Genomic DNA, 25,740 nt, shown 5'->3' on the forward strand with positions numbered 1-25,740 from the left:
AAGTAATTTCTCGGTTCCCCGGCCACACTCCGAGCTCGATACACTTTGTAGACGCTCTGTGGACACGTGCAGACCCTTGAGCCGCGACCCTAGGGTCCAAGCATAAGTGAATCGCGACCCTGTCGATGGCGGCTCCCACGTTACAAACGTCAGACTCCTCTATTCTCCGTTCTCTCCTCTCGGTTGGCTTCGTGACTCCGTCGATGGAGGAGGGGGTCTCGGCCGGTGTTTATATGGGCAGAAATGAGTCCAAGGTAGTGTGGGGATCGACTTATGTGCGAGTAGATCGTGGGTTGTTAGGGGATATATTCTGGTTCCCGGTGGTTTCGATTTAGGGAAGATGACACTGATGGGGCAGAACCACCGCCCAGCGGCAAAGAGATTTCACACGCGTGGGCGTAAGTCCGTGGAAGGCTGACGCGTCGGACCTGCATGCGGTTAGTAGAGATGGCAATGGGTACCCGCTACCCAAAACTCGGTGGGTTTTTGCTCTATTAGGGTATGGGTTTGGATCAATTTCTCTACCCATAGGTTTGTTAATGGTTTCAAATGGAAACCCAACGGGTATGTGGGCATGAGTTTGTTCTTCCACTACCCATACCCGCAAACCCATGGGTTTTTAAAACCCGCCTTAAAATCATCATTGCTTATAAATATGTCTCATAATATTATTAATTGAATATGTTCTAATTGAAATAAACTTCATGTAACCAATTTTAAGCTAAAATTAGTTATCACTTGTTTCTTTTATCCTAGCTTATTAATGTATTGATTGTTATTTACATGATGAATTATTTTTTATGTTGATGTTAGTGGGTATGGGAAACCCGTTGGGTACCCAAAATCCGCATGAGTATGAGTTTGGGCAAAATTTTATACCCGTCATGGATATGAGTTTTTTTAGCGGGCGTATTTTTTTTTCGCGGGTATGAGTTTGGGCAAGTAAAACCCAACGAGTTTTTACCCGTTGCCATCTCTAGCGGTGAGGCAGCTGTGCGCGCTTGTGGCTAGGATGCTAACTTTGAGCCCCACACATTAGTGATAGATGAGCGCGACGCGGTGTGGGAGGTTGACAGGTGGGGGCCACATGTCGGCGCCAAAATCCTAAGTTGGTTGGCAGGGGCAGGAGTGAGTTGGAAGTGGACCGGGAATGAGGAGAGTTGGCCCAAGAGCAAATTTCTCTCTTTTTCTTTTCTTTCTTTATTTTTAATTTACTTTTTTTCCTAATTTGAATTCAACTCTATTTTAAATTCATATTTTAGTAAAATGTATAATACAAACTCCAGCATAAGAGGCATAAATTGAAATTTTAAATATAAAAGGAACATGTCTCTCAAATAAAACATAGACTAAAATAAACTCTAATATTATTTCTTCAAGAACTACTAATACTTTAAAATCACACATTAGGATTAGTTTGGAAACCATAAAACTGGAGGAGATTGAAGGGGTTAAAATTCCCTCCTTATTCAATTTTGAATAAGAAGGTGATTTTAACCCTATAATCCCTCCGGTTTTTGGACTTCCAAACTAGCCCTAAGGATTTATCTAACTTTTGCACGTGTGCGTGCCCACAGAGGAACAAATGTTTTTAAAATAGTATTAAAATAAAATATGACATGATTTCATATTTTTACGAAGTTAACGTGAATGACAAAAGGGTGCGCATCATTTGGAGTCTTAAAAAATCCAAATTTCTCCACTGTTGGATGGCTGTTGGGCCGGCCGATAAACAATTTTCCCGTTCGAGCGTCTCGCTTCTCCCGTTCCCGATCCCGATCCCGATCCCGATCCCGATCCCTGCGTCCTTTCGCTTATCCCGTTGATCCGGCGTTCACTCGTGCGATCTCCTGTGGCGACAACTGGGCGATCGACGCCGCCGCTGCTGTCGCCGTCCTATACGAGAGGTGCGCAGGCGTTCGTTGGTCCCTTCGCCAGGCTTTTGTCTACCCTTCGCCGACGACGAGCACAAGTATGCGCACCCATCTCTTCCCTTCCTGCTTTGCAAAACCTAGTCCCGAAACCTAACTTAAGCTATTTATATTCGGATCTCATCTAATTGCAAGTGTATACATCTATTATTCCTACTAGCTTCTTTTTTTTTGCAAAAAAATATTTGGTGTACATGTTTACACAATACACCGATGTCCTGCGTCAGCCCCTGAGAATTATATGTAGTCTCATTCGTGTGCTGACATTTTCGCAGTGCCTAACATTTTAAATGAATCTTTACAATGTCCACATCTACAACTTAAATTGGTGATATGAGAATTGGGATAGCCAAAAATAAAAAAATAAAAAAATAAAAACAGCGTCAAACTCTGATTTTACGGCCAAGAGACCGCAACGCTACAATTGCGCTTAAGGAATTTTACGAAAATCTACTGCCCACTGTTCTTAGGTCATAGCTGGAAAACCCCCCATGCATCCGGGGCTCCTGGCTTGTGGTCCACAAATTTATTATGTTGCTTGTGTCCTGGGTGGACTATAAGCGTTGAGGTTATAAGATGGCATTTGAAGTAGAAGGATTTGAACCTCTAGAGCAGAGTTGCTGGTCTTCCTTGCACTTGAGCTGATTGAACTGTAATTGGCCGAGGGTTTTCTGTGTTGCCTCTGTTTTGACTGTTTTTCTCTTATTCATGGTGACCAGTTTATTTGCAGGCCAGATTTCTTTGTCTGACTTGTGGAAGCCTCTTACAACTATTGTACAAGGCTGCTGTATTGAAGATGTCTGAGTTCCTTGACCTAGAGCTACAAGATGGGATAAGGATGCCCTGGAATGTTATTCCAGGCACAAAACAGGAGACTGTGAACTGTGTGATTCCTGTTTCCGCTATCTACACACCTTTGAAACCAATTTCTGATATCCCTGTTCTTCCATATTCACCTCTTCGCTGTCGCATGTGTCGTTCCATCCTCAACCCTTTCTCCATTGTTGACTATGTTGCTAAGATTTGGGTCTGTTCATTCTGCTTTCAACGCAACCAGTTCCCTCAACACTACTCTTCGATCTCAGAAAATAATCTCCCTGCGGAACTCTTTCCTCAGTACACCACCGTCGAGTACATATCTTCAACTGAAACTGGTCCTATAGTTCCACCGGTTTTCATTTTTGTTGTAGATACTTGCATGATTGAAGAAGAAATTGGTTATTTGAAGTCTGCACTGGCACAAGCTGTTGAGCTATTGCCAGATAATTCTCTTGTTGGATTCATTACGTTCGGGACGTATGTGCAGGTAAAAGCCCATTGTTTGCTTTCTAATGCTCCATATAATTGTTCTTTTTGATATGAAATTGGTTAGTTTAGTAGCATGTACCATCTGCATGTTCAGGTTCATGAATTGGGTTTTGGCTTATTGCCAAAATCATATGTATTCAAAGGAACAAAGGAGGTCACCAAGGAGCAAATATTGGAACAAATGTGCTTTTTTGCGGGGAAGAAAATGCCTACCACAGGCGTGATTGCTGGTACCAGAGATGGCCTTTCATCTGAGAGCATCTCTAGATTTCTGCTGCCTGCTTCTGAATGCGAGTTTGTATTGAACTCAGTTAAGGGCCAATTACATTAATTACAATTAAAATAGGAGATATCACTGTCTATTTCATATAGCATAGCCTTGTGTTGAATATTAATAATCTATCATATAATTTCATTGTATGTAGGTTATAGAAGAAATACAAAAGGACCCTTGGCCTGTTCCAGCTGATCAGCGTGCATCTAGGTGCACTGGAGCTGCCTTAAGTGTTGCAGCCAATCTCCTTGGGGTTTGTGTTCCTGGATCAGGTGCTAGGATAATGGCATTTGTTGGTGGTCCATCTACGGAGGGCCCTGGTCCTGTAAGTCCAAATTCTTTCACCTGGATGCCATCTTCTTTCAAGCTATTTCTTGATTCTTACTTCCTTTAACTACATCAGTGTTGGCATAACATCTTAATAGAGGGCAAATTGGGAAGGTTCCTTCGCTGATATGCAACCAAATTTCTGGAAGTTTTACATAGATTCTATAAGCTTTAGAAATGTTATTATTTTTGTAACTTATTAGATACTTTTAGAATCATAGGTGGAATGAAATATGTTCACATGATCTGAACTTGTCGAATCTGATGCTATAAATTTAAGACAACATAGTTCTGTTCTGTTAAATGCTAAAGTACTGTACTACTGTTAATAGCGATGGTACTTAGCTGTTATTTTAGCTACATATTTACTTTGGGACTATGTTGGAATACATGGATCATATAACACAAATACTATATACAGTTTTCTTTATTTACTTTTATACTATGAAATATAACGCGAAAGGGGCTCTAGCCGAGTTGGTTAGGTGGTGTAGCACTTCTCAGGTCCTGGGTTCAACTCCTCCCCGTGGGAGTGAATTTTCAGGCTGTGGTTAAAAAATCCCTTCGTCTGTCCCACGCCAAAGCACAGGTCTAAGGTCCGGTTCCGGTCGCGGTCGTTCTCACATGGGCGATGGTGCCGCTGTGTATGGGTGGGACAGGGGTTCGAGGGTTTTCTCGACCTGTGTGAGAAGGTCTTCTTCTTGTTATAATGCCGTGGGGGCGGTCTTAACCCCCCCAGGTCGAGTTTTTTTTACTGTGAAATATAACCATAAGTGATTTGAGTGAAGATCAAAGCCTTCCTTCACTTCTACCATTGTTTTTTTCTCGAACACACATGAGAGTTGTGTATCATTATATTAAGAAGACATACTTCTACTGTTGTACTTGTGTTTTGTCAGAAGATGCTGTTGTTTCTGTTCTTAAAACGACTAGCTCATGTTTATCTCACTATTTTCATTATATTTATATTTAACACAGTTCTCTTCACACCAATAGCCAATATCACGGGGTAACACTTTGCCCCAGTTTTTTTGCTTGGCAAACTCGTATTTCTGACTACAAAAATTGATTAATCTTGCACTGGTGCCAACTATGTTTTTCATATAACGTAATTATATGGTCAAGAGATGCTTCTGTAGGATGCTTTCTTGTTCAGTAGGATGATTATCTTACAAAATTTTCAGATTGTATCCAAATCCTTATCAGAGCCCATTCGTTCACACAAAGACCTTGATAAAGACTCGGCACCACTCTATGATAAAGCTGTTAAGTTTTATGATCAAATTGCAAAGCAGCTTGTGCACCAAGGGCATGTGCTGGATTTGTTTGCTTGTGCAGTTGACCAGGTTTGCCACTCATTTCCCTTTTTTCTAAATATGTAAGTTACAAAACTTTAGAGACAAAACATAGTTTGCTGCATGTCTCCTTAGACGACATTCTCCTTTCCCTTGTTGCTGCTTTCTGTTCACACTTCTAACTTTTATGAATTGATTTTATGGACCTAGAATTCATTATTAAACTTGTTAGAGAATCTGTTATATATGGAAGGGCCTGAGCCTGGTAATCTTGTGCCGGCCGGCTATTGTATTTATTATTGGAAACCCTAACCCTAGGATGGGTTGAGTATAGTGTATTCATAGAACACAAGACTGGGCCAGACCCATTATAGGGGACAGGTAGCTAACACCCCCCAGTCAGAACTCTATCCAATACAGATGTTGAGACTGGAGCGAAAGTCTAGAAATACACTCGACGGTAACCCCTTGGTGAAGATGTCGGCGAATTGCAGGGTGGTGGGGATGCTGAGAACCCGAACGTCGCCGGCAGCCACACGCTCGCGGACGAAGTGCAGATCGATCTCCACATGCTTGGTGCGCTGGTGCTGCACAGGATTAGTGGAGAGGTAGACGGCGCTGACGTTGTCGCAGTAGACGAGGGTGGCACGCTGAAGGGGGCTGTGGATCTCGTGGAGAAGCTGGCGCATCCAGGAGGCCTCGGCCACGCCGTTGGCCACAACGCGGTACTCGGCCTCTGCACTAGAGCGGGAGATGATGGGCTGCCGCTTGGTGGCCCAGGAGACGAGGTTGGCGCCCAGGAACACAACATAGCCCGAAGTGGACCGACGCGTGTCGGGGCAGCCGACCCAGTCGGTGTCGGTGTAGACCACAAGCTCCGACGTCGGGGAAGGTCGAAGGAGGAGGCCGTAGCCGAGGGAGCCACGGAGGTAGCAGGATGCGCTTGAAAGCGGTAAGATGGGGCCTGAGCCTGGTAATCTTGTGCCGGTCGGCTATTGTATTTATGGATAGAGGGAATTAGGGAGAGGAGTCCGGATCCTATTGATCCTGTGTATTATTGGCTTCCATAGACGTAGGGGTTTCCTTTTGCCTCTCTTCCTCCTCTCCTATATATGTACACAGTCTGTCCCTCATTCTATACAATCCTACAATCCAGTTTACTCACAAAACTAGCAATGGGGATTGCACATTTACACTTCTGTTCCAGAGAAACATGTCACTAACAATTTTAAGACAGTTTAGTGCTCAAGGTAATTTACGTAGCTGCCCCTAACTATTTTGGTGACCCAACATTGTTTGCCACACTAATTAATGGTAAAAGATTCAACCTTCGCTAATTAACTGTGCATGCATGCGAGCTATTCTATGAGAAAGGAAGATTACACACATGCATGAGGGGTTGAGTTAATTTTGATATCCCACTAGCCAGGGGCGGATCCAGAATTTTTCTATGACCCGGGCCAAATCTACTAAATTTCCTTCTCTTCATTTTATCTTAACTATTTTATACCGTATAAATAGAGACTTATATAGAGTTACATGGATCAAGACCTGGGCCACGGACCGGGTGGCCCGGGGTGTAGATCCGCCCCTGCCATTAGCTGTCCATAAGCTACAATGACATGGTTTATTGGACGAGTCTTGAATCCTAAAGTGACATGTTTTTTGGGATGGAGTAACAATTTAAGTTTTTATTTATTTTACTGTTGCTTTTTTGCCATGAATCACATATACAGATGTCCATGCATCAGATTATATCATGCATATGCGTAATTTGAACATGAGTTGGTTTCCTAGACAAAATGAATATCGTCAAAAAGCAGAAGTATTTGGGTACACACATTAACAACTTCCCAAATTTGGTCGTGTAGGGATCAAAGCATTTCCTATGTTTACATTTAAGACAGTGTAAAAAACTGCTTCCAATAGTAGGAAGGACAATCAGTTTTATCAAATACATTTATGAAAAAAAATTGTTTATGTTTTCATTGTGTAAATTGAGACGTGTGGTTACCTTGTTTGCAACTGATAGATTTCTTATTTGTGGTCTTATTCTATAGGTTGGAGTCGCTGAAATGAAGGTTGCGATTGAGAAGACTGGAGGAATTGTTGTCCTTGCTGAAAGTTTTGGTCATTCTGTTTTCAAAGACTCACTTCTCCGCATCTTTCAGTCAACAGATGACAACCTTGGTTTATCATTCAAGTAAGTGTTCTTCTGTCTATCCTATTTGATTGTTTCTAGTCTAGAGAGAAGATTAAATGCATTTGTAAGGACTTGGACTGAGTCAGTTCAGTTTTTTTACTTTATACATGCAAGCTGCAGTTCTCATTTGGGAGAGATACTGCTTTGAGAAGGATTCTGTTATGACTGATATTGTGTACAAGAGAAGGGGAAAGAAGGTAGAAGCAGGGGAAGTGGACACCTCACAATCTGAGCTGCAGCAGGAAGTGCAGCATAGAGAGTCAGATGTGCACGTGCTTTGGTGTGTGTCCTTCTGTATTAGGCCCAGGTGCAGTTCAGCTAGAGATAGGCAGGACAACACAACTGTTGTCCTTGCGTCGAGCCTCTCTCTCGCTCCTGTCTTCCTCGGGTGTTCTGATGGCACCTGCATGATGCCAGTCTTGGAAGTGCCGGTTGTCCGCCTGCCATAGCTAATCTCTTAGGTCCCTGGGCTCTATCAATTTGGTATCAGAGCAAGGTTTAAAATCGGCTAGTCGATTCTAGTCGCCTGAGCACCGATAAGGTGACTAATTGCGATTAGTCGTCGATTTGCTCGATTAGTCGAGCCTAGTCGACTCCTAGTCGTCCTATAGTCGTCCACCTATAACAGGACCATATATATAAATATATATCAATATATATAGCTGTAGCAGTACTGCAATGCAGCAGTACACTATAGCTGTAGCAAGACAACAATATATTATAGCTGTAGCAGAACAACATACTCTGAAAGTCTGAACTGTGAACTCAGAAGTCTGAACTCTGAATTTCTGATTTCTGAAGGGTGTCTACCATTTCTTTGACAGTATCCTTCCTAACAGAAGAATTGAGCTCTCTAACATTCCAAATAAGAATCTATGAAGGATCGATAGGAAGAACAAAAACAACAAACAACCACAGGGGGAATGCTCCTACAGATCTACTAGTGTTGACCAGCCAAACAAGGCAGCGAGGGCCTCCTTATTCATATCTGGTTAAGAGGGTGGTTAAAAAGAACAACATATTTCTGTAAGGCTTCCTTATTCATATCTTCACTTTCTGATATGATTTGCAAGACCCTCATTGCTTTTCTGGAAGTTCTGCTTCAAAACTGCGAGCTTGATGAATTGACATATCTCTCACATTGACTTCAAAACTGCGAGCCACCTCTTCCAGAACATCCGATCCATGAACCTCAGGCCTCGTCCCCGCAATGGTAACGAACAAGGCTCGACATAACTTGATTTCTTCCCGCGCCAGCTCATCAGAGAAAACTAGTACCCGAGACTCAATCAAGGGTGGACGACTATAACCAAGCTCGACCAGCCGAGGCACATGAAGAATAGCTTCGGCACCATCAGCTGAGCCAGGGGAAGCAATCCGAGACGCGCCAACTCCTATCTTGCCTCCTTTTGATCTTCTTCGCTTCTTAAGCCGGAGAAATCTCTATGAATCCACCAAGCCAATGGAGTCCATCTTGGAGTCTGGTAAGGGAGGAGAAATCCTCACCCAAACCGACTTCTTGCACAGACTGCTGCCTTGACAAACACTGCAGCACCGGTTGGCGAGCATCGCCAGCCGTCGGCGCCAGATCCTACTGCCCAGACAGACGCCTCCACACGGAAGGGAGGGCCTCCTTCTGCTCAAGGCGGTGCCAAACCGGCACCCAATTCACTTGCGAAGCCTCAAGGGAAGAGGGGCAATGGAAAGCGCGGTGCCCAAGCCCGAGGCAAGAGAAGCACCTAGGGGGGGGGGGCAACGACAGGCAACAACGAGATGGGAGGAGAAACAATTGTAGCACTTGCCCCGGAGGTCCACCTGGGAGCCTCGACGAGGAAGTGGAGAACGACGAAACTTCCTCCGCCTCACGACTTCCTACCAGCCGCCATCGTCCTGTCTCGGACGAACAACCGACCGACTAAGCACCTCAGGCAAAGAAGCAAGCACAATCCTTGTAGGGGCTGAAGATGGGGCTTGTGCTGAAGGATAAAGCGGAGAGGCTTGCTTCGAACCGGAGAGGAGCGCCTCTTTGTAGGAGCGGTGGGGCGGGCACCACCGGCCGAGGAGGCAAGGCTTGATTCAGACCATCTCTGGGATTTGGACCGTCCCACCTGGGAAACTGGGCGGCAAGGAGCAAGGTGACCCGACACCAGAGGAATGGAAGACAAAGGGTTGGCCGTCAGGTCCGAGGTGGACGCCGGCGTGGGGCTGGTAGAGGAGTTGGCGCCGAGAAGGGATGGGGACGGGAGACGGAAGGGCGGGAGATGAAAGAGCCATAGCTAGGCAACATTGTTTGCATAATGCGACGTCTTGTTCAATGAAGGGCGAGGCTAGGCATGGTGCAAGATGGTGGACAACGACTTGACTTGGACGATGAGTGACTTTGTCCACTTTGAGGGAGTGGGGGAAGCTAGCAGCTATTCTTCACTGAGCTCTCCTACCCCAACACCTAGTTCACCACTAGCTCCAGCGATTCCACCACACCTCAATCTTTTGCATTGGCGCCCACACCTACGAGATATGGCATCGACAACTTGGGTACACGATGAACAACACACGTTGGAGTTTGCTACTTCACAATCCAACGATGAGGATCACGTTGGCACCTACCACGACGACGAGCCTCTACCGCACAATGGACAACATCCTCGACGAGTAGTCCGCCTCTGGACTGGCGCAACACGACTTCGATGTGGGGTTACACTGGCGCACGATGATGCAAAGCCCTATTCCTTCACTGAGGCAGAGGGAGACGTGGTATGGCGTACCACTATGCAACTGGAGATGGACGTCGTCGAGCGGAACTGAATGTGGGAGCTGGCTGACCTTTGTGCTAGCCACTGTGACATCACCCTTAAGTCGGTCTTCAAGCTCAAGAAGGATGAGGCCAAGACGGTGATCAAGCACAAGGCTACATTTGGTGGTGTGCGGGTTCGTTCAGCGGGAAGGATCCGACTTCGACGATGCATTCACACATGTCGCGCAGATGGAGTCCGTGTCCTTGTGTCGATAGCCCAGGAGGGCTGTCGCGTCCACCACCCAGATGTCAAGTCCGCCTTCCTCAATGCTGACTTGAAGGAGGCCTATGTTCGCCAGTCGTTGCGATTCATCATCCCTGTCGAGGAGAACAAGGTTCTCCGCCTTTGCAAGGCCCTTTGCGACAGACACTACGAGCTTGGAATGCCAAGCTGTCTCGACCCTCAAGCAGATGGGGTTTCCAACAAAGTGCTCACAAGGTTGTTGTCTACCAGCAGGGCAAGGGAGGATGCGCCTTGTTGGTAGGCCTCTATGTCAATGTCATGGTGATCATCGGTGCCAATGAAAAAGAGGTGGAGACATTCAAGGTTGAGATGAAGTTCGCTTTCCAAATGAGCAATATGAGGCTGTTCTCTTTTTACTTGGGGGGATCAAGGTCCACCAGGACAACTCCGACATCTCACTCCGCCAGACCGCCTATGCCAAACACATCGTCAAGCTGGGTGGGCTCATCGACTGCAACCTAGCCTACACTCATGGAAGAGAGGATGAAGGTGAGCCGTGATAGCACGACGGCGGTGGACACGATGCAATAGCGACACATTGTGGGCAACCTTTGCTACCTCATCCACACACGTCCAGTTCATGTAGCAGTCAATAGCAATCGATGACAGAGCACCAGTAGGCCGTCAAGTGGATCTTACACTACGTTGCGGGTACCTTCGATTATGGCTTGAACTACTTGAGTTGTCTCAGTGCTGCGCACTTCATCGACTACAATGACAACGACCACACCACCAACATTGATATGAGCAAGGGCACAGAATGACTATATCCTTCCTCGACAAGTGCTTGATCAACTGGCAGTCGTCAAGCAGCAGGTGGTGGCTTTGTTCAGTTGCGCACTTGGGCCTCGGCTCAGGCATTTTGGCAGGCTTGACTGCTGGGTAATCTCTTTGGCAAAGACGTTGAAGCAGTGGAGTTTAGGTGGACAACAAGTTTGCTTTGGCCTTGGCGAAGAATCTCGTCTTCCATGAGCGCAACAAGCACATTCGGGTCAAGTACCACTTCATCAAGAGCTGCTTGGATGAGGGGAGTGTTGAGGTCAACTACATCAACACTCCAGACCAGCTCGCTAATTTCCTCACTAAGTCACTTGGGAGGGCCAAATTTCAGGAGCTTTGTGTCAGAATTGGGATGGTTTAAATTCCTCCAGCGGCGCAACACGACTTAGAGGGAGAATGATGCCTGATCTATAACTTTGGCATCTTGTATTCTACCTGATCTCTACTTTAGTAGTTGGAATCTTATCTCTACTTTCAGTTGTAACAGATCACTTGGTCCTATATATCAGGGGCGAAACCAGGAGTTTGGGATAGAGGGGGCAAGCTTGCCTAAAAGCAACCAAGCCAGCGAAGACACAAGATATAAATGCCAAGAAAATTACATCTCATTTATACTGTGGCGAGTGAATAATCCAAATATATATAAAAATAAAAGGGGTCTAGTTCATTTTTTACCTTTCTCACGACACACAAGTAAGCAACCTAGACTTGCCTATCGCTTTGCGCCCTTGCCGGTTGTCGCGTCCGCCCGTGAGAACTGAGAACGGCTCGCTACCAGCAATGCCTCCGACCTCCGCGTGCGCGTTTGCACGTACCTGGGTCAAGCGAGAGGAGGCGTCGTTCCGTGGAGATGTGTCGGCGGTAGCGCTCCGTGCATCTGTCATCCATAGACGACGAAATACGAATATATGATAGACCACAAAATACCCCCTCCGTTCGTTTTTGAGCAACATATTTGCTCACTTCACAGAGACCAAGGAACCAAATGCAAATATGTACCGCTGCATTAAAACAACGCCGCTCGTTTGGGCTTCTCGTCAGCGCGGGGTACCAAAAACAAACTCCGTTATTTTTTCCCGTTTGGTAGCCAACGGAGGGTGCGACCCCTCAGCAAAATCCGGCGCGTCGTTTCTGCTCCCATTGCCGTGCCAAAAATATCATCTTTCCAGCTATGGCGCCATTTCCATCTGAGACAGGTCAAAAAATTCATCATAAAATCCTTCGTCCCGTGCCAGCTCGATCCAAACCGATTAAATTTCAAAAGCCCGCGACCTGCTCATTGCTCTTCGTTCCATGGCTCTATATATACCCCGACATATGTGTAGAAGGGAATTCATGGCAGGACGAGAACTCAACCTGAATCTTGAGCCACCATTAGATGATTTGGACCTAAACGCTCCCATCGATTGGGATGGTATTGAGGAGTGGGATGGTCCTGCCCACAAGCCCGACTGCAACCTTGTATGGCATGATGGAGATGAAGGGGCTTCTGCAAGATCAGAAGGATCTGTAGCTTCAGAAGGGGTACAATCTGCTGGGCATGCGGGTAAGGTTTGACCTGCTAGTTCTGCACATTGAGAATTGAGATATTGATCCGTTAGCTTATTCTAGGAAATGCACGTTCACATGCAGTTTTTGCCCTTGAGATATTGATCTGTTAGCTTCTTCTAGTTCTGCTAGCTTCTTGTTTCTTTTTCGTGATAGTACTAGTAGCATGCACGCACACATATACGAATATGATCTGGTAGCTTCTTGTTTCTTTTGTACACACATGCATGAATGTTGAACTAGTAGTAAAAGGAAGAGAGAACAGAGAGCAACACAACAGACGGCCGTTACAAGCAACACATTAATTCACGGGGCATCTCAACGGACGTGCACTGCGTGTAGCGCCTCGCGTGAAGAGTCAGAGCAAATACGTACATCATTTACGAATACTTTTTCCGAGCAAATACGTTGCTCAAAAATGAACGGAGGGAGTAATATACTGGCTGCAAGCTACCAGTACCAGGCTTCGGGAAGAAATTTCAGTATAACGAACTTTCAGTATAACGTGTTTGGGCCGTTGGGGGTGCCAGGCCTATTCCGGCACCCCTGGTGGATTCACCACTGCTATATATGTAACATAACCAGCCATGGTTCAAAATGAGGCATAAGAAATAGAAAAAAACCGGCCCCAAACCTGTTCAACTCCAACAACTAGTACTCTTCATGGGTGGACAATATCATTGAGAAACCAATTTGGGTCACGGTTGTGCCAGGGGGATGGACCAACCTAAGGCAGCTGGCCCATGTTGCATATGCACATAATAGATAATTAAACCTGGGACTTCTTAGTTTAAATCCTAGCATCCTACTCCCTATGGATGCAAATGTAAGGTTCTTAGGACATTGACACTGTCCAGTATGATACTTTACCTAGTAATTTTCATGAAATTATGTTACCTAGAAGGCATATTGTGAAAATATTTTTGATGCAGAATCTTGTAATACTATTTCTATGTTCTCAGACTGCATATTGGTGGTCAATTTTTTGAAACTTTGACCAACACATATCCCGAAACAACTAACATTTGCATTCAGACCTTTGTGGAATGGTGAGTTTTAATATGGTTAAATTGCCTCTGCAGTGGTATTCTTGAAATTAACTGTTCAAAGGATGTAAAGGTTCAAGGCATCATTGGACCCTGTTCTTCCCTGGAGAAGGTATGACACTATGACCATATACTAGCTACTTTGTTAATCAGTCATACAAATGACAATGTTGTGGTAACTTTTTCTCTCATTTCAAATATGATGTGATGTTATGCAGAAAAGTCCTTTGTCTTCCGACACTGTTATTGGTCAAGGAAACACTAGCGCTTGGAAGATGTGCGGCCTTGACAGGAAGACATCACTTTGCTTGGTATATGATATTGCAAAAAAAGATGGCCCAGATTCAATTGCTCAATCAGCAAACAATCAGTTCTACTTCCAGTTCTTAACCTAGTAAGAAGTTTTTTGGTTTCCTTTGGCCTATTCATATGTAAGCACCTAATTATGTTGTGGATGAATTTGAGTAACTCGAGAATGCAACATTCAGCTATCAGCATAATGAGGGTCAGATGAGATTAAGATCGACCACAATCTCCAGAAGATGGGTCTCTGGTGACAACCATGTGGAGGCAAGTTTCCTTTTATTTGCTTAATTTACTAATTTTGATTTTTCAAGCACTTTGCTTTTACAAGATATAGTTGGTTTAGCTGATATGATGGAGCTCTCTCTATGTTCAAAACAGGCACATGCCTGATTCATATGCTTTTCTAGTGTGTTTTTGACCTTTTTCTGGTATTTTCTTGTCTCTCCTATGAAATAAATTGTATTAGTTCTTTAGCATTTCATTTGTGTTGTAGGAACTAGTAGCTGGCTTTGATCAAGAAGCTGCAGCTGCAGTCATGGCACGCTTGGTGTCATTTAAGATGGAAACTGAGGTACCCGAGCATATTTTTCTTCAGTATCAATCTTCAGTATCAATGCAAATACGTTGGTACTTTAATTTTTAGCTGTTGTGCAAATGAACCTTTTTGCTGTTTTGATGAGATGACCAAATTAGCATGCTATATTATTATACAAGATGGGAATCATTGTAGATCATTCTGCCCACATACTCCCTGTGTTAAGCATTGCTGCTCATATAAGTGTGATGTTAGCTCTCAACAATCCTAAATGTTTTTTGGCAAATGGTTTGATGAAGTCTGCCTTTGAAGTTTATTGGGGTAATATTAACACATTGAAACATTTCTCCTTATAAAGAGCATTCTTGGAGTATAGAGGCTGGAAGGATTTGCGAAGCATTGAAGCATGAACAATAATTTGTAAATTGTTAAGTAGTTTAGCTCATCTTAATATAACATTTTTCCTGTCATGGAGTATTCCAGGTTGATTTTGACCCAGTAAGGTGGCTTGATCGAGCTTTGATACGTTTATGCTCAAAATTTGGAGATTATCAGAAGGAGACACCCTCATCGTTCAGTTTATCCCCACGGCTATCAATATTTCCCCAATTTATATTTAATTTGAGGCGTTCTCAGTTTGTTCAGGTAGACTGTTCTTTTTCATTAATCAATGTTTTGAAGATGATAAGTATACATCTCTGGATACTAATTATTTATTTCTGTTGCAGGTTTTTAATAACAGTCCTGATGAAACTGCGTATTTTAGGATGATGTTGGACAGAGAGAATGTAACCAATACAGTTGTGATGATTCAACCTTCACTTATATCCTATTCATTTCAATCAGGGCCAGAGCCAGTTCTCTTGGATGCAACTGCAATTGCTTCTGACAAGATCCTTTTATTGGACTCTTATTTTACTGTTGTCATATTCCATGGGGTAACCATTGCGCAGTGGCGAAATGCTGGCTACCAAGATCAAGAAGGTCACGAGGTAACCTGTCAATGCTTCACAGCTTTGTGATGTTAGCCAACTGAAATGCCAAATTTGCGCTTACACATCATTATTCAAATACATTTTTAATATTTTGCTTCATCTGTGCATCAAATGTAATTATTTTTATATTATAGCGTCAAGGTAGATGATATCTATAATACGTTATGGATTACATGCTATAGTTAACACACGGTGCTTACTTGTACAATGTTCAGGTTTTTGCTCAGTTGTTAAAAGCTCCACATGAGGAAGCTAATTTAATAATAAAGGAGCGATTTCCTGTACCCCGTTTGGTAGTCTGTGATCAATATGGATCTCAGGTATCATTCTTTCTTGTCCATTCTTGATTTCTGTTATTTTTTTTTGGACATGATATGGTGGGCTTGATTGTTCTTAGGTTTTTCATGATAAGTTCATGTGTTAATGTCTTAGTGAAGTGATATTAATTATGTACCTTTTGCTTGAACATATTGCAAACAGTATGGTGCACATGGCTATGATTCAGGGCACTTTCTGTATTTCTGTAAAAATGTCACACCCGGGTTTCGGGGCACCAAGACCCGGGCGCGAACATAATCACCAGGTGTGCTGGGACCAAGTCTCACACATATGATGAATCATGGCACATGATCGAATGCCACATCTTTACTATATAATCAGAGTTTTGTACAAAATAAATAAATAATTACATTATATGGAGACAACGGTCCAGCAACCCGAAGTTGATTGGGAGACGACGACCTAGACCTCTCACGAACACATCGCAGCGTCCTCCATGCGCCTCATCCTGTGGTACCTGTTCTTGACCTGTGGGGGGGTGTGAGACAGCAAGAGTGAGCTCACATACGTTCATCGCTCAACAAGTTGTGGGGAATAATGTGCATGAACTCGCCAAAGGTGGAAGCTCACGTGAAGTGTAAGGCTTACCAAAGAGGATGGTTAGAGCTGAGCATTGCTTTTAAAGTTGGTCAAAATTTTATTAGCAGTTACTAAGTATAAGTAAATACCAACCCAATTAAGTAATAGAACAAAAATAACAACATCACCTGCGATGCAATGCATATGACAAATTGAATTTAGTTCCATATATTAATCATGTGAGTGTCCGAGCTGCTCATGACCGTGAGCACGGCTAGTATACCAGTTTTACACTCGGCAGAGGTTGCACATCTTTACCCACAAGTCATGTTACCCATCTGCCAAGAGACGGCCAATCCCATACACCTCTACCGAGGAGGCGAGGCAGTGTAACACTACGAGGCCTTTACAAAGTTCCACTAGCTTCAGAAAACCCGCTACAGTTTATAGGAAGCTCCAATGCAGGATTCCCCCGCATGACCGCCATCGCAGCAAAATCATCCCAAGGGCCTCCCTACACTGACCACTCCCCTACTGCCCTTGCCCCTTTCGGGTAAGGTAGTCCTCCACTAGCTTTCCTAATTAGTCAGCCAAGGGCGTCCATAAACCCTTGCGGTAGCACTGTTTTCCCGGGTGGTTCTCCATGTTCCAATTAACATAATGATCTTAACATGAACAATAAATAACAACTGATAACAAAAGTATAATCATGAATAGTGTAATCTTCATACCCAAAACCACATAAAGCAATAGCAGGTACTACCCAAAAAGTTTAGTGGAGTCAAGGTATAAAGATAATCAAACTAGGGTAACCTGTTGGGTCCCATCAAAATTAACCTATGCAGATCATTATGATTAATCAGAACATGACTGAGTAAAAAGAAGTGATCAAGGGCACAACTTGCCTTCAATGAGCTTCTGCTCAGCTACTTCTACTTGTTGAACCTCAGAATCCACAGTGGCTTACTCGTCTACTCGCATCAACACAATACATACATAGTATAGCATAAATTAACATCACATCAAACATGCAAATAAAGTATACAGTAAAAATCTACACATTAAAATGAGATCATTGGAACTGGAGTCATTAAATTTGGAGTTATAGATTTCGAGTTATGAATTTCCTAAGGTTTAATGTGATTGAAACAGAATTAAATGAGAAATTAATTTTCTTACTGTTTTCATGACAAAACAGAGACTCTAGGTGATGGAGAATAAAATTACAAAATTTTAGAAATTGGAATGGCTCAATTTGAAGCTAGAATGAATTTTCTATGGAATAAACAAGTTTCTAGATTTGTTTTTGTATTAAAAAACTAAATTCTATAATCATTTCTCTATTTTAAATCCTCTCTGGACTAGGCCTCATTTTCTGGAAAGTTCAGGGGCCCTGGCGCAAATGTAACCGAGACACAGGAGACTTCCCAGTGGACTGCGGGTTGCTTCCAAAGTTTAGCGGGGTCTATTTAGCAAAACTCCCTAGCCGAAGGGGTACCGTCTAATCTAAGTCGTCCGATTAGGTGTGGACGCGCGAGATTAGATCTAGCCTTTCCCGAACCGGTACGCGACTGTAGCCGTTGGATCCCGCATCAACGCACCCGATATAAAACACCAAGATCTAATCCTATCCGCGCAATCCCCGATCGACGGTCATGGTTGGTTGCGCGAACGGGAGAGGTGACGATCTAATCTCCACCGCAGATCAAAAATTCAGCGGCCCCGGCGCCTTCGTCCTCCTTCGTTCCCAGGTCAGACGCCGCGCTCTCCCTGGAACTCTCTCTCTCTCTCCGATGGTCCACTGGCGCTCTCTCCGATGGTCTACTGGCGAGCACGCAGCCCGCACCAGAGTGCGACACCGCCGACATCTGCACCAAACAATACCCCAGCCGCCATACTACGATCCATGGCTACCTGTCATCTTCAACCTCACCACACTGGTCCGACCGACCGCTATCCATCTCTCTCGCCAACTACCGGCCACCCGGCGCTCGTCCATGACCCGACGGGCACCGCAGCGGTTTGCCGACCCCTTGAATCGCCCCCGACAAGGCCACCAAGCCCGCCCCCGAACACCCGTGCATACGAACGTATCACAGAGGGAGGATTGGCTCACCTGCGATGATGCACTACGCCAACCGCCGATGACCCGCCGCCAGTGTAGCTCCCGAGTCTCGACGAAGGCGCCACGCGGACGAAGCCGAGGCACAATCCGCAAGGCCCCGAGATTATATGGAGCCACGGGAGTCCGTCGAGCTAATGTCGCCGGCCGTTGCGCGCCCGCCGTTAAGCACTATCCATGCAGGTAGTGGGCCCAACTGCTCAGCGAAACAACCGAAGCACAGGTGCGCCACAGTGCATGACGCGCGGGTCCCGCGCGCACACGTGTGGTGGAGCTGATCGGGCTGCGCGCTGTGAAAATGTTGACTGGGCCGAGAAGCGCGGTTGGACGGCCCATGTAGCGTATTTCCCTTTCCTTTTTCTTTTCTTTCTATTCTCTTTTTATTTTCTTCATTTTTTTTGTTTCAAATTTTTGAATTTAAATTCTGTAGTGAATTTGTACTTAGACTTGGATGTATGACTTGGGACTTCCATTGTATGTTGAGTCTACTTATTTATAAATTCATTTTGCGCTTTATAGTATTTCTCCCTTCCTTTCCATTTTCAAATCCCAATTCCAAATTTAGGTTTTGATCCACATCTCAATTCATTATTACATTTTATTAGTGTTATTATTATTCAATGCGCAAGCAAAACTCCAATATGATGCACTTTATTTTATTTTTGTATCATTTGTTTTTAATTAAGCACTATTAATTATATGTGTTCTCTTTTTATGATGCAAATAAGGCACATAAAATTGAGGAGGTCTCTCAATTATTCTTTGTATACAATTTTGAGTATTACAAAAAAGCAGCATCATTTGTGCATCCATTGAAAGGGATGCATGAAAAATGAACCTTCACGGCATCACCTATGTCTAATGTTCAATTGTATGTAGATGTCAACTGTTCAACAATTGCTTCATGTAATATCCTGTAAGCCCAGTCCATATCTATTAATACAACATCCCAACCCTAGTTAGGGTTAGGGTTTCCACTTCTATCATGGTATCAAGCCTCCTCTCTATTCTCTTCTCCCTCCCCTAGCCGCTAGGCTTTCTTCCCTCTCGCCGGCCATGGCCATCCGCGACGACCACCACCTCTTCCTCTCTAGGCGCTGGGTGCTTGGCCCACCTCGAGCGCACCCGCCAGCGCCCTGGCCGCTACGACCGGCGTCGTCGTCTTTCTCCATCCGGCGTCGCACCCTCCACCCTAGACGACGCCACCCCCTTTTCCTCCTTCAGCAGCGAGGCTCTGGTCGCCCCCTGCGGCTAGCGCGCCCGCGGCGACCTCCCTCTCATTGTGGCAACGTCCCTAGCCCCCGCACTAAGTCGTGCGGCTCCTGCACTACACCACCTCGTGTTTATGGCTCAGTCTACGACCTTTGCGTCGTCCAGTCTAGCACCGACAGCCCTCTCCCACATCGTGGCGCCATCCTTGGCCCTTGAGCCCCCAGCAGCGTGGCTGCTGCGCTGCCCCACTTCACGCCCATGGCACATTCCATGGCCCCTGCGTCGCCCAACAGAGTGCCAACAAGCCTTGCCCTGCCCGTGGCCCGAGCATAGCCCCACCTTGCGCCGTCGGCCTCCACCTCCTCGACGCCTGCAACCCCCTTCTTCCTTGGTGGCGTAGCACCCTTCCCCAATGTTGTCGGCGCCGCCCTTTTCCCCAACGGTGCGGACGCCAACACCCCCTCCCTTCCCCACCTTTGCGTCGTCACCGCCCATACTCTCATAGTTGCCACCATGCTCCACACCTGCGTCGTTGCCCACCCCCTTTCTCCGCCCGCGCCCCAGTGTGTCGGTGCTAGTCCCGATGTCTGTTTTCCTCGAGCTGGCACCCACACCGCTGCCATCCTCTCTCCGCTCGACGATGACCTACTCTCCTTGCATGGAGCGTGGGCCAGGCTCCCCCTCTCGTGGGTGTAGCCCCTACTCCCTTTCTCTACTCCTTGTAGTTCCTCCTTGGTCATGTGCCACCCTTCCTTGCATTGACAGTGAGCCATACCTGGACGCACACCGCCCCATCCCCTTGCCTCACCCTACTCTTTATCTTGTCCTCCCATGACGTCCTCATCGATTCCCCTACAACAGTGCTCTACCTCCCCAACTACTCCCTCGATGCCCGTCCTTCGCCATGCTGTGACCCACGTGTCTCCCTACTTTGTGTTTGTCTCCCTTCGCGACGGCTAGCTTCTACAGGGCACGTTCGTGGCCTTTGATCAGGCCATGAATCTTTTTTTTCGTGATTGTGTCGAGCTTTACCACCCTCCGTACTCTGTTCACCCTCAGAAGGGCTGCTACACCACTGAGCCTTTTGTGTTCCGCGGTGCTGAAATTGTCTCCATGACGATCGAGGCCTTGTTGTCTCTACCACCCATGCTTGTCGTCAGCATGCTCGCAACTGTTGGACCCAACGCCCCTCCCAGAGGCTCTGTGGCGGTGCCTCCCCTGGCTCTCTCCTTGTACCTCGTGTCATGGCAGCCCACTTCTCCCACCGACTGGGTTGCTGACTCCGACGCCTCATACCACACCACTCCTGACCCCTGTATTATTTCTTTACCCCATCCCCACAAAACCACCTTCCCTTCTTCCATCATTGTCGGTAATGGGTCGACTCTGCCTGTCACCTCAACAGGCGACACAGTTCTTCCTGGTCCTTTGTATGTCAACAAGATCCTTGTTGCCCCCAATATCATATATAATCTTATCTCAGTTTGTCGCTTCACCACTAACAACTACTATTCTATGGGGTTCGATCACCGGGGGCTCACCATACATCATCTTACCACTCGTGCCTTGGTCGCCCAATGCGACAGATCCGACCCCCTACATTCCATTTGCTTTCCCGCCCCACCTCCCTCATCTTGTGTTGCCACATCCTACGCCCTTGCCTCCACTTGGCACCGTCGTCTTGGCACCCCGTCCACGATGTCCTTTCTAGACTCTCGTCCACCTCGGCCATTTTCTGCCCCCGCGCAACGTTGCCTCCCCTTGCCATGCTTGTCAGCTTGGTCACCACACTCGCTTACCCTTACCTCTTCCATGTCTCGCACCGCTCGCCCCTTTGATCTGATCCACTATGACCTTTGGACGTCCTTGATGCCAAGTCTTTCTGGTGACCAATACTATCTGGTCATCCGAGATGATTTCTCTCACTACCTCTGGACTTTTTTCCTTCGTCGTAAGTCTAACACCTTCCCCACCCTATCCCACTTCTTTGCATGGGTGTTAACTCAGTTCGGTTGCCCCATCCGCGGTGTTCCGTGTGACAACGGGCGGGAGTTCGATAACTCCACGTCTCGTGCCTTCTTTATCTTGCACGACGTGCAGCTGTGGATGTCGTGTCCTTACACCTCCACTCAGAACGGGAAGGCCGAGCGCATGAATCGCACTATCACCAACCTCATTTGCACCCTCCTGTTTTAGGCCTCCCTGCTTGTTATTGGGCTGAGGGCTTTCACACTGCCACCTACCTCTTGAACCACCTCTCCTCCAAGGCGGTCAATCATCCCACTCCTTTCTTTGCCCCATTCAACACCGTACCTTCCTATACGCACATTCGTGTCTTTGGCTATGTGTCTGCTATCCTAGCACCTCCGCCATCGCTCCTTGCCAACTTGTGCCCGATCGACTTGCTGCCTTTTCCTTGGGTACTCCTCTGATCAAAGTGGTACTGGTGCCTAGATCTTCTCACCAAGAACATCATCTTTAGACATGCTTTCAATGAGGACGCGTTTCCCCTGCTGGCTCGTCCTGACCTCGACGTCGACGTCCCTCCTCTCTCCTTACCACCGATCCCGTCGACGTCCCTCCTCCTTACCACCGATCCTGTCGACCTCTTCCGCGCCCTACGTGGCCCTATCACCTCCGACCGCGCCACACGTGGCCCTGCTTCTTCGACCTTCTTTTGCAAGCTTCGTCGATCCCGCCCGCGTCTACCATCGATGTGTGCGGCCCGATCCGTCGGTTCCCTCCTCCGGCGAGCTGCTCTGTACCCCAACCGCTTCCGTGATGAGCCGCCGTTGCACCATCTGGTGCCCGTCCATCGTGATCCCCGCCATGTCCACCCGATGGTCACACGCCGCTCGACCAGTGTCCTCCGACTAGTGGACCAGATGGTGTTCACGGTTGCCACTACTCTGGCTCACTCGGATGTCCCCTCCTCCGTCCGTATCGTGCTCGTCGATTTCCACCGGCGTCGTGCTATGGAGGAGTATGAGGTCCTTTTGGTTAACCACATTTGGGACTTGGTGTCGTGTCACCCTGGCACCAATGTGGTCACCAACAATTGGATCTTCCGTCACAAGCTCAAGGCCGATGGTACTCTGGATCACTACAAGGCTCGTTGGGTCCTTCAGAGCTTCACTCACTGTCCCAGAGTGGACTACGATGAGACCTTCCGCCCCATCGTCAAGCCTGCCACCATTCGGACCGTCCTCGCCCTCTCGCGGTACTGGTGGTTCACCAACTGGACGTCAAGAATGCCTTCCTTCACGACACTGACTGAGACGATGTACTGCAGCCAGCCCGTCGGCTTTGTCGACTCTACTCGTCCGGGTATGGTGTGTAAGTTTAACTACTTTTTGTATGGTCTCGAGTAGGCGTCGTGGGCCTGGTACAATCGCTTTGCTTCCTACTTGGTCTCCATCGGCTTCGTCGAGGCCAAAGCAGACACATCCCTAATCATCCTTCGGCACAATAACGACACCGTCTACCTTTTCTACGTTGACAACATCGTGCTCATGATGTCCATTGCTGCTCTCCTCTAGCGCACGATCGCCATTCTACAACACCAGTTCGCCATGAAGGATCTTGACTCTCTCCACCACTTCCTCGAGATCACCATGGAGCTTGCCCTAGGGCCTCTTTCTTCACCAGCGCCAGTACACCATCGACATTTTGGAGCGGGCTGGCATGTCCGACTGTAAGCCCTGCTCCATGTAAAGGCTAACTGGAGCCTCGCCGGTGCTCTACAGTATCTCATCTTCACCTGACCCAACATTGCCTACGCGGTCCGGACCGCAGGTGTGCCTTCACATGCACACCTCGCGGAAGCCCCACCCTCACTGCTACTAAGCGGACACTACCTCCGTGGCACCCTGGATCACGACTTTCTTCTTCGGCCCTCTCCGACCTCTGAGCTGGTCGTTTACATCGACGTTGATTGGGTCGCGCCCAGACGTGCGTCGGTCCATCTCTGGCTACGCCATGTTTCTGGGCACCAACCTCGTCTCCTGGTCCTCAAAGTAGCAACCTATCATCTCCCGCTCTAGTGCTGAGACCGAGTATCGCGCTGTGGCTAACGGCATGGCTGATGTGTCTTGGCTCCGTCAGCTGCTCCTGGAGCTCCACAGCCCCCTCGTGCATGCCACACTTGTCTAATGCGACAACGTCAGCGTGGTCTACCTCCCCACCAAACCTGTGTAGCACCAGCACACGAAGCACGTGGAGATCGACCTCCACTTCGTTCACAAGCGTGTCACCGTTGGTAATGTACGCGTCCTAGTGTGCCGACCACTTTGCAGTTCGTTGTCATCTTCACCAAGGAGCTTCCTCTACGGTGTTCTTGGAGTTTCCGTCCAATCTCAACGTTTGTAATGCCTAAAGTTGTGACTGCGAGGTGTGTTAGACATCTGTCTTAACTGTAATGGGTTTAGGCCCAGCCCATATCTATTAATACAGCATCTCAACCCTAGTTAGGGTTAGGGTTTCTAGTTCTATCAATCCATATTCATTTTCCAGTTTTAGTTGCAAAAACTTCCTGATCCCGAAACCTAATCTAAACCAAACGGTGCTTTTATATCCAAGGAATTCGTCATGCCATTGTACTGGTGCTAAAATAAGTTGTCCTTCATCTGCTATGTCCTAGGATGTAAGCACTCCCAGATTCTAGCCATTTGTCACGTCTAATCACCGGTGCTCAAATTTAGTGTGTACTACCACAAAGTATATTACAATTATAATTTAGAGGAATAATCATTATTATTCAGCGGAGAAGAAACTTAGGGGGTGTTTGGTTTAAAGAATCAATCTATCCTATACGAGGTGGTGCATCATGTGTACATTCCATAAATTTAGTGGAATGAACTCATTCCTCGTATTATTACTAATTATTAGGCTACAAGGAATAGAATGGTGATGGATCAACTCGTTCTATTTTTCACAAACCAAACAAGAAAGTGAGAGTGAGAATATAATGGATTACCTCGTTCCTCAAACCAAACACGCAATTAGCTTCCCATCATAAAACCTCGTGTTTTACATGTAGTCATTTCCAAAACATTTCTCTTGACACATCTTTCCCTTGTACTATTTATACAGTATGTTCTAAAACTAAAAATTACTTCTGAAATTGCAGGCTCGATTTTTACTGGCGAAGTTAAATCCATCAGTGACATATAACTCGGACAATCCCTCCCCTGGTGGAGACGTCATATTCACAGATGATGTGAGCTTCCAGGTTTTCATGGACCATCTCCAGCGGCTAGCAGTCCAATAGGATATGAATCCGTAGATCAGTGCATAGAGCAATTTTATACTACCAATGATATATTCTGTAGAGTGAGAATATTTTTGTTTTGTATGTCTTACAAATTCGTTGTAGCTGGTTTTAAATTATATAAGTTTCTTTTAGAGCCAATCAAATTTTGCAACTTGATAAATTATGATAATAAATGAACTGTAGAATGAAGAATTGCATTTTCTTTCATAAGGACGATATATTGATTTGTATTTACCTAAGAGGCATCTTTCAAATCATTAAGGTGCCGATGTGCTGAGGCCCTCTTTTAGCCAATATTTTTCTACCCCACGAGGCCACTACAGCGATTCCCTGTTTTGACTATTCATCGTCAGGCTATTTATAGCAACTTTACTCATCTCATCTACTATTTCAAACCTTACTCTATAAACCGTACAATTTCAAACCTCATCTCATCTACTATTTGAAATCTTACTCTATAAACAGTATAATTTCAAACCTCACTCTATTTGAAATCTTACTCTATAAACAGTATAATTTCAAACCTCACTCTATTTGAAATCTTACTCTATAAATAGTATAATTTCAAACCTCACTCTATATACGGTATAATCTAAACTTGCATGGTCTGCTGGTCATAGCCTAAGAGACTAACCACGTGTGGCAGTGGTTCACTCACTTTTGAGCATGATCTGATGTAGCTATTTAGCG

The 25,740-nt window shown here is 46.1% G+C and overlaps 1 protein-coding gene across 2 annotated transcripts; it reads left to right on the plus strand.

Annotated features, from left to right (window-relative positions):
- The first annotated feature begins 1,635 nt into the window (after positions 1 to 1,635).
- On the plus strand, positions 1,636 to 25,284 carry LOC100384491 (uncharacterized). Of its 2 annotated transcripts, none has more exons than XM_008670267.3 (14): positions 1,636 to 1,972; positions 2,651 to 3,237; positions 3,334 to 3,549; positions 3,665 to 3,838; positions 5,025 to 5,186; positions 7,196 to 7,338; positions 13,787 to 13,862; positions 13,969 to 14,144; positions 14,239 to 14,320; positions 14,550 to 14,627; positions 15,075 to 15,236; positions 15,320 to 15,583; positions 15,802 to 15,906; positions 24,907 to 25,284. In XM_008670267.3, the coding sequence occupies exons 1-14, from the start codon at positions 1,651 to 1,653 to the stop codon at positions 25,045 to 25,047; spliced, it is 2,688 nt and encodes an 895-aa protein (XP_008668489.3). In that variant the 5' UTR covers positions 1,636 to 1,650; the 3' UTR covers positions 25,048 to 25,284. The 2 variants fall into 2 exon arrangements, with proteins under 2 accessions (XP_008668489.3, NP_001349295.1); NM_001362366.1 differs by having other exon boundaries at positions 1,751 to 1,972; positions 2,662 to 3,237; positions 24,907 to 25,237.
- Positions 25,285 to 25,740: the final 456 nt, after the last annotated feature.

Source organism: Zea mays, chromosome 2 (assembly GCF_902167145.1).
Source record: "Zea mays cultivar B73 chromosome 2, Zm-B73-REFERENCE-NAM-5.0, whole genome shotgun sequence".
NCBI lineage: Eukaryota > Viridiplantae > Streptophyta > Magnoliopsida > Poales > Poaceae > Zea > Zea mays.

Excerpts from the sequence above, each read along its gene's own strand:
- LOC100384491 (XM_008670267.3), top strand. The coding sequence starts at position 1,651 with ATGACAAAAGGGTGCGCATCATTTGGAGTCTTAAAAAATCCAAATTTC. Across the intron at positions 3,839-5,024 it reads CTACGGAGGGCCCTGGTCCT|ATTGTATCCAAATCCTTATC; the intron begins GTAAGTCCAAAT and ends CAAAATTTTCAG. Across the intron at positions 15,237-15,319 it reads GGCGTTCTCAGTTTGTTCAG|GTTTTTAATAACAGTCCTGA; the intron begins GTAGACTGTTCT and ends TTTCTGTTGCAG.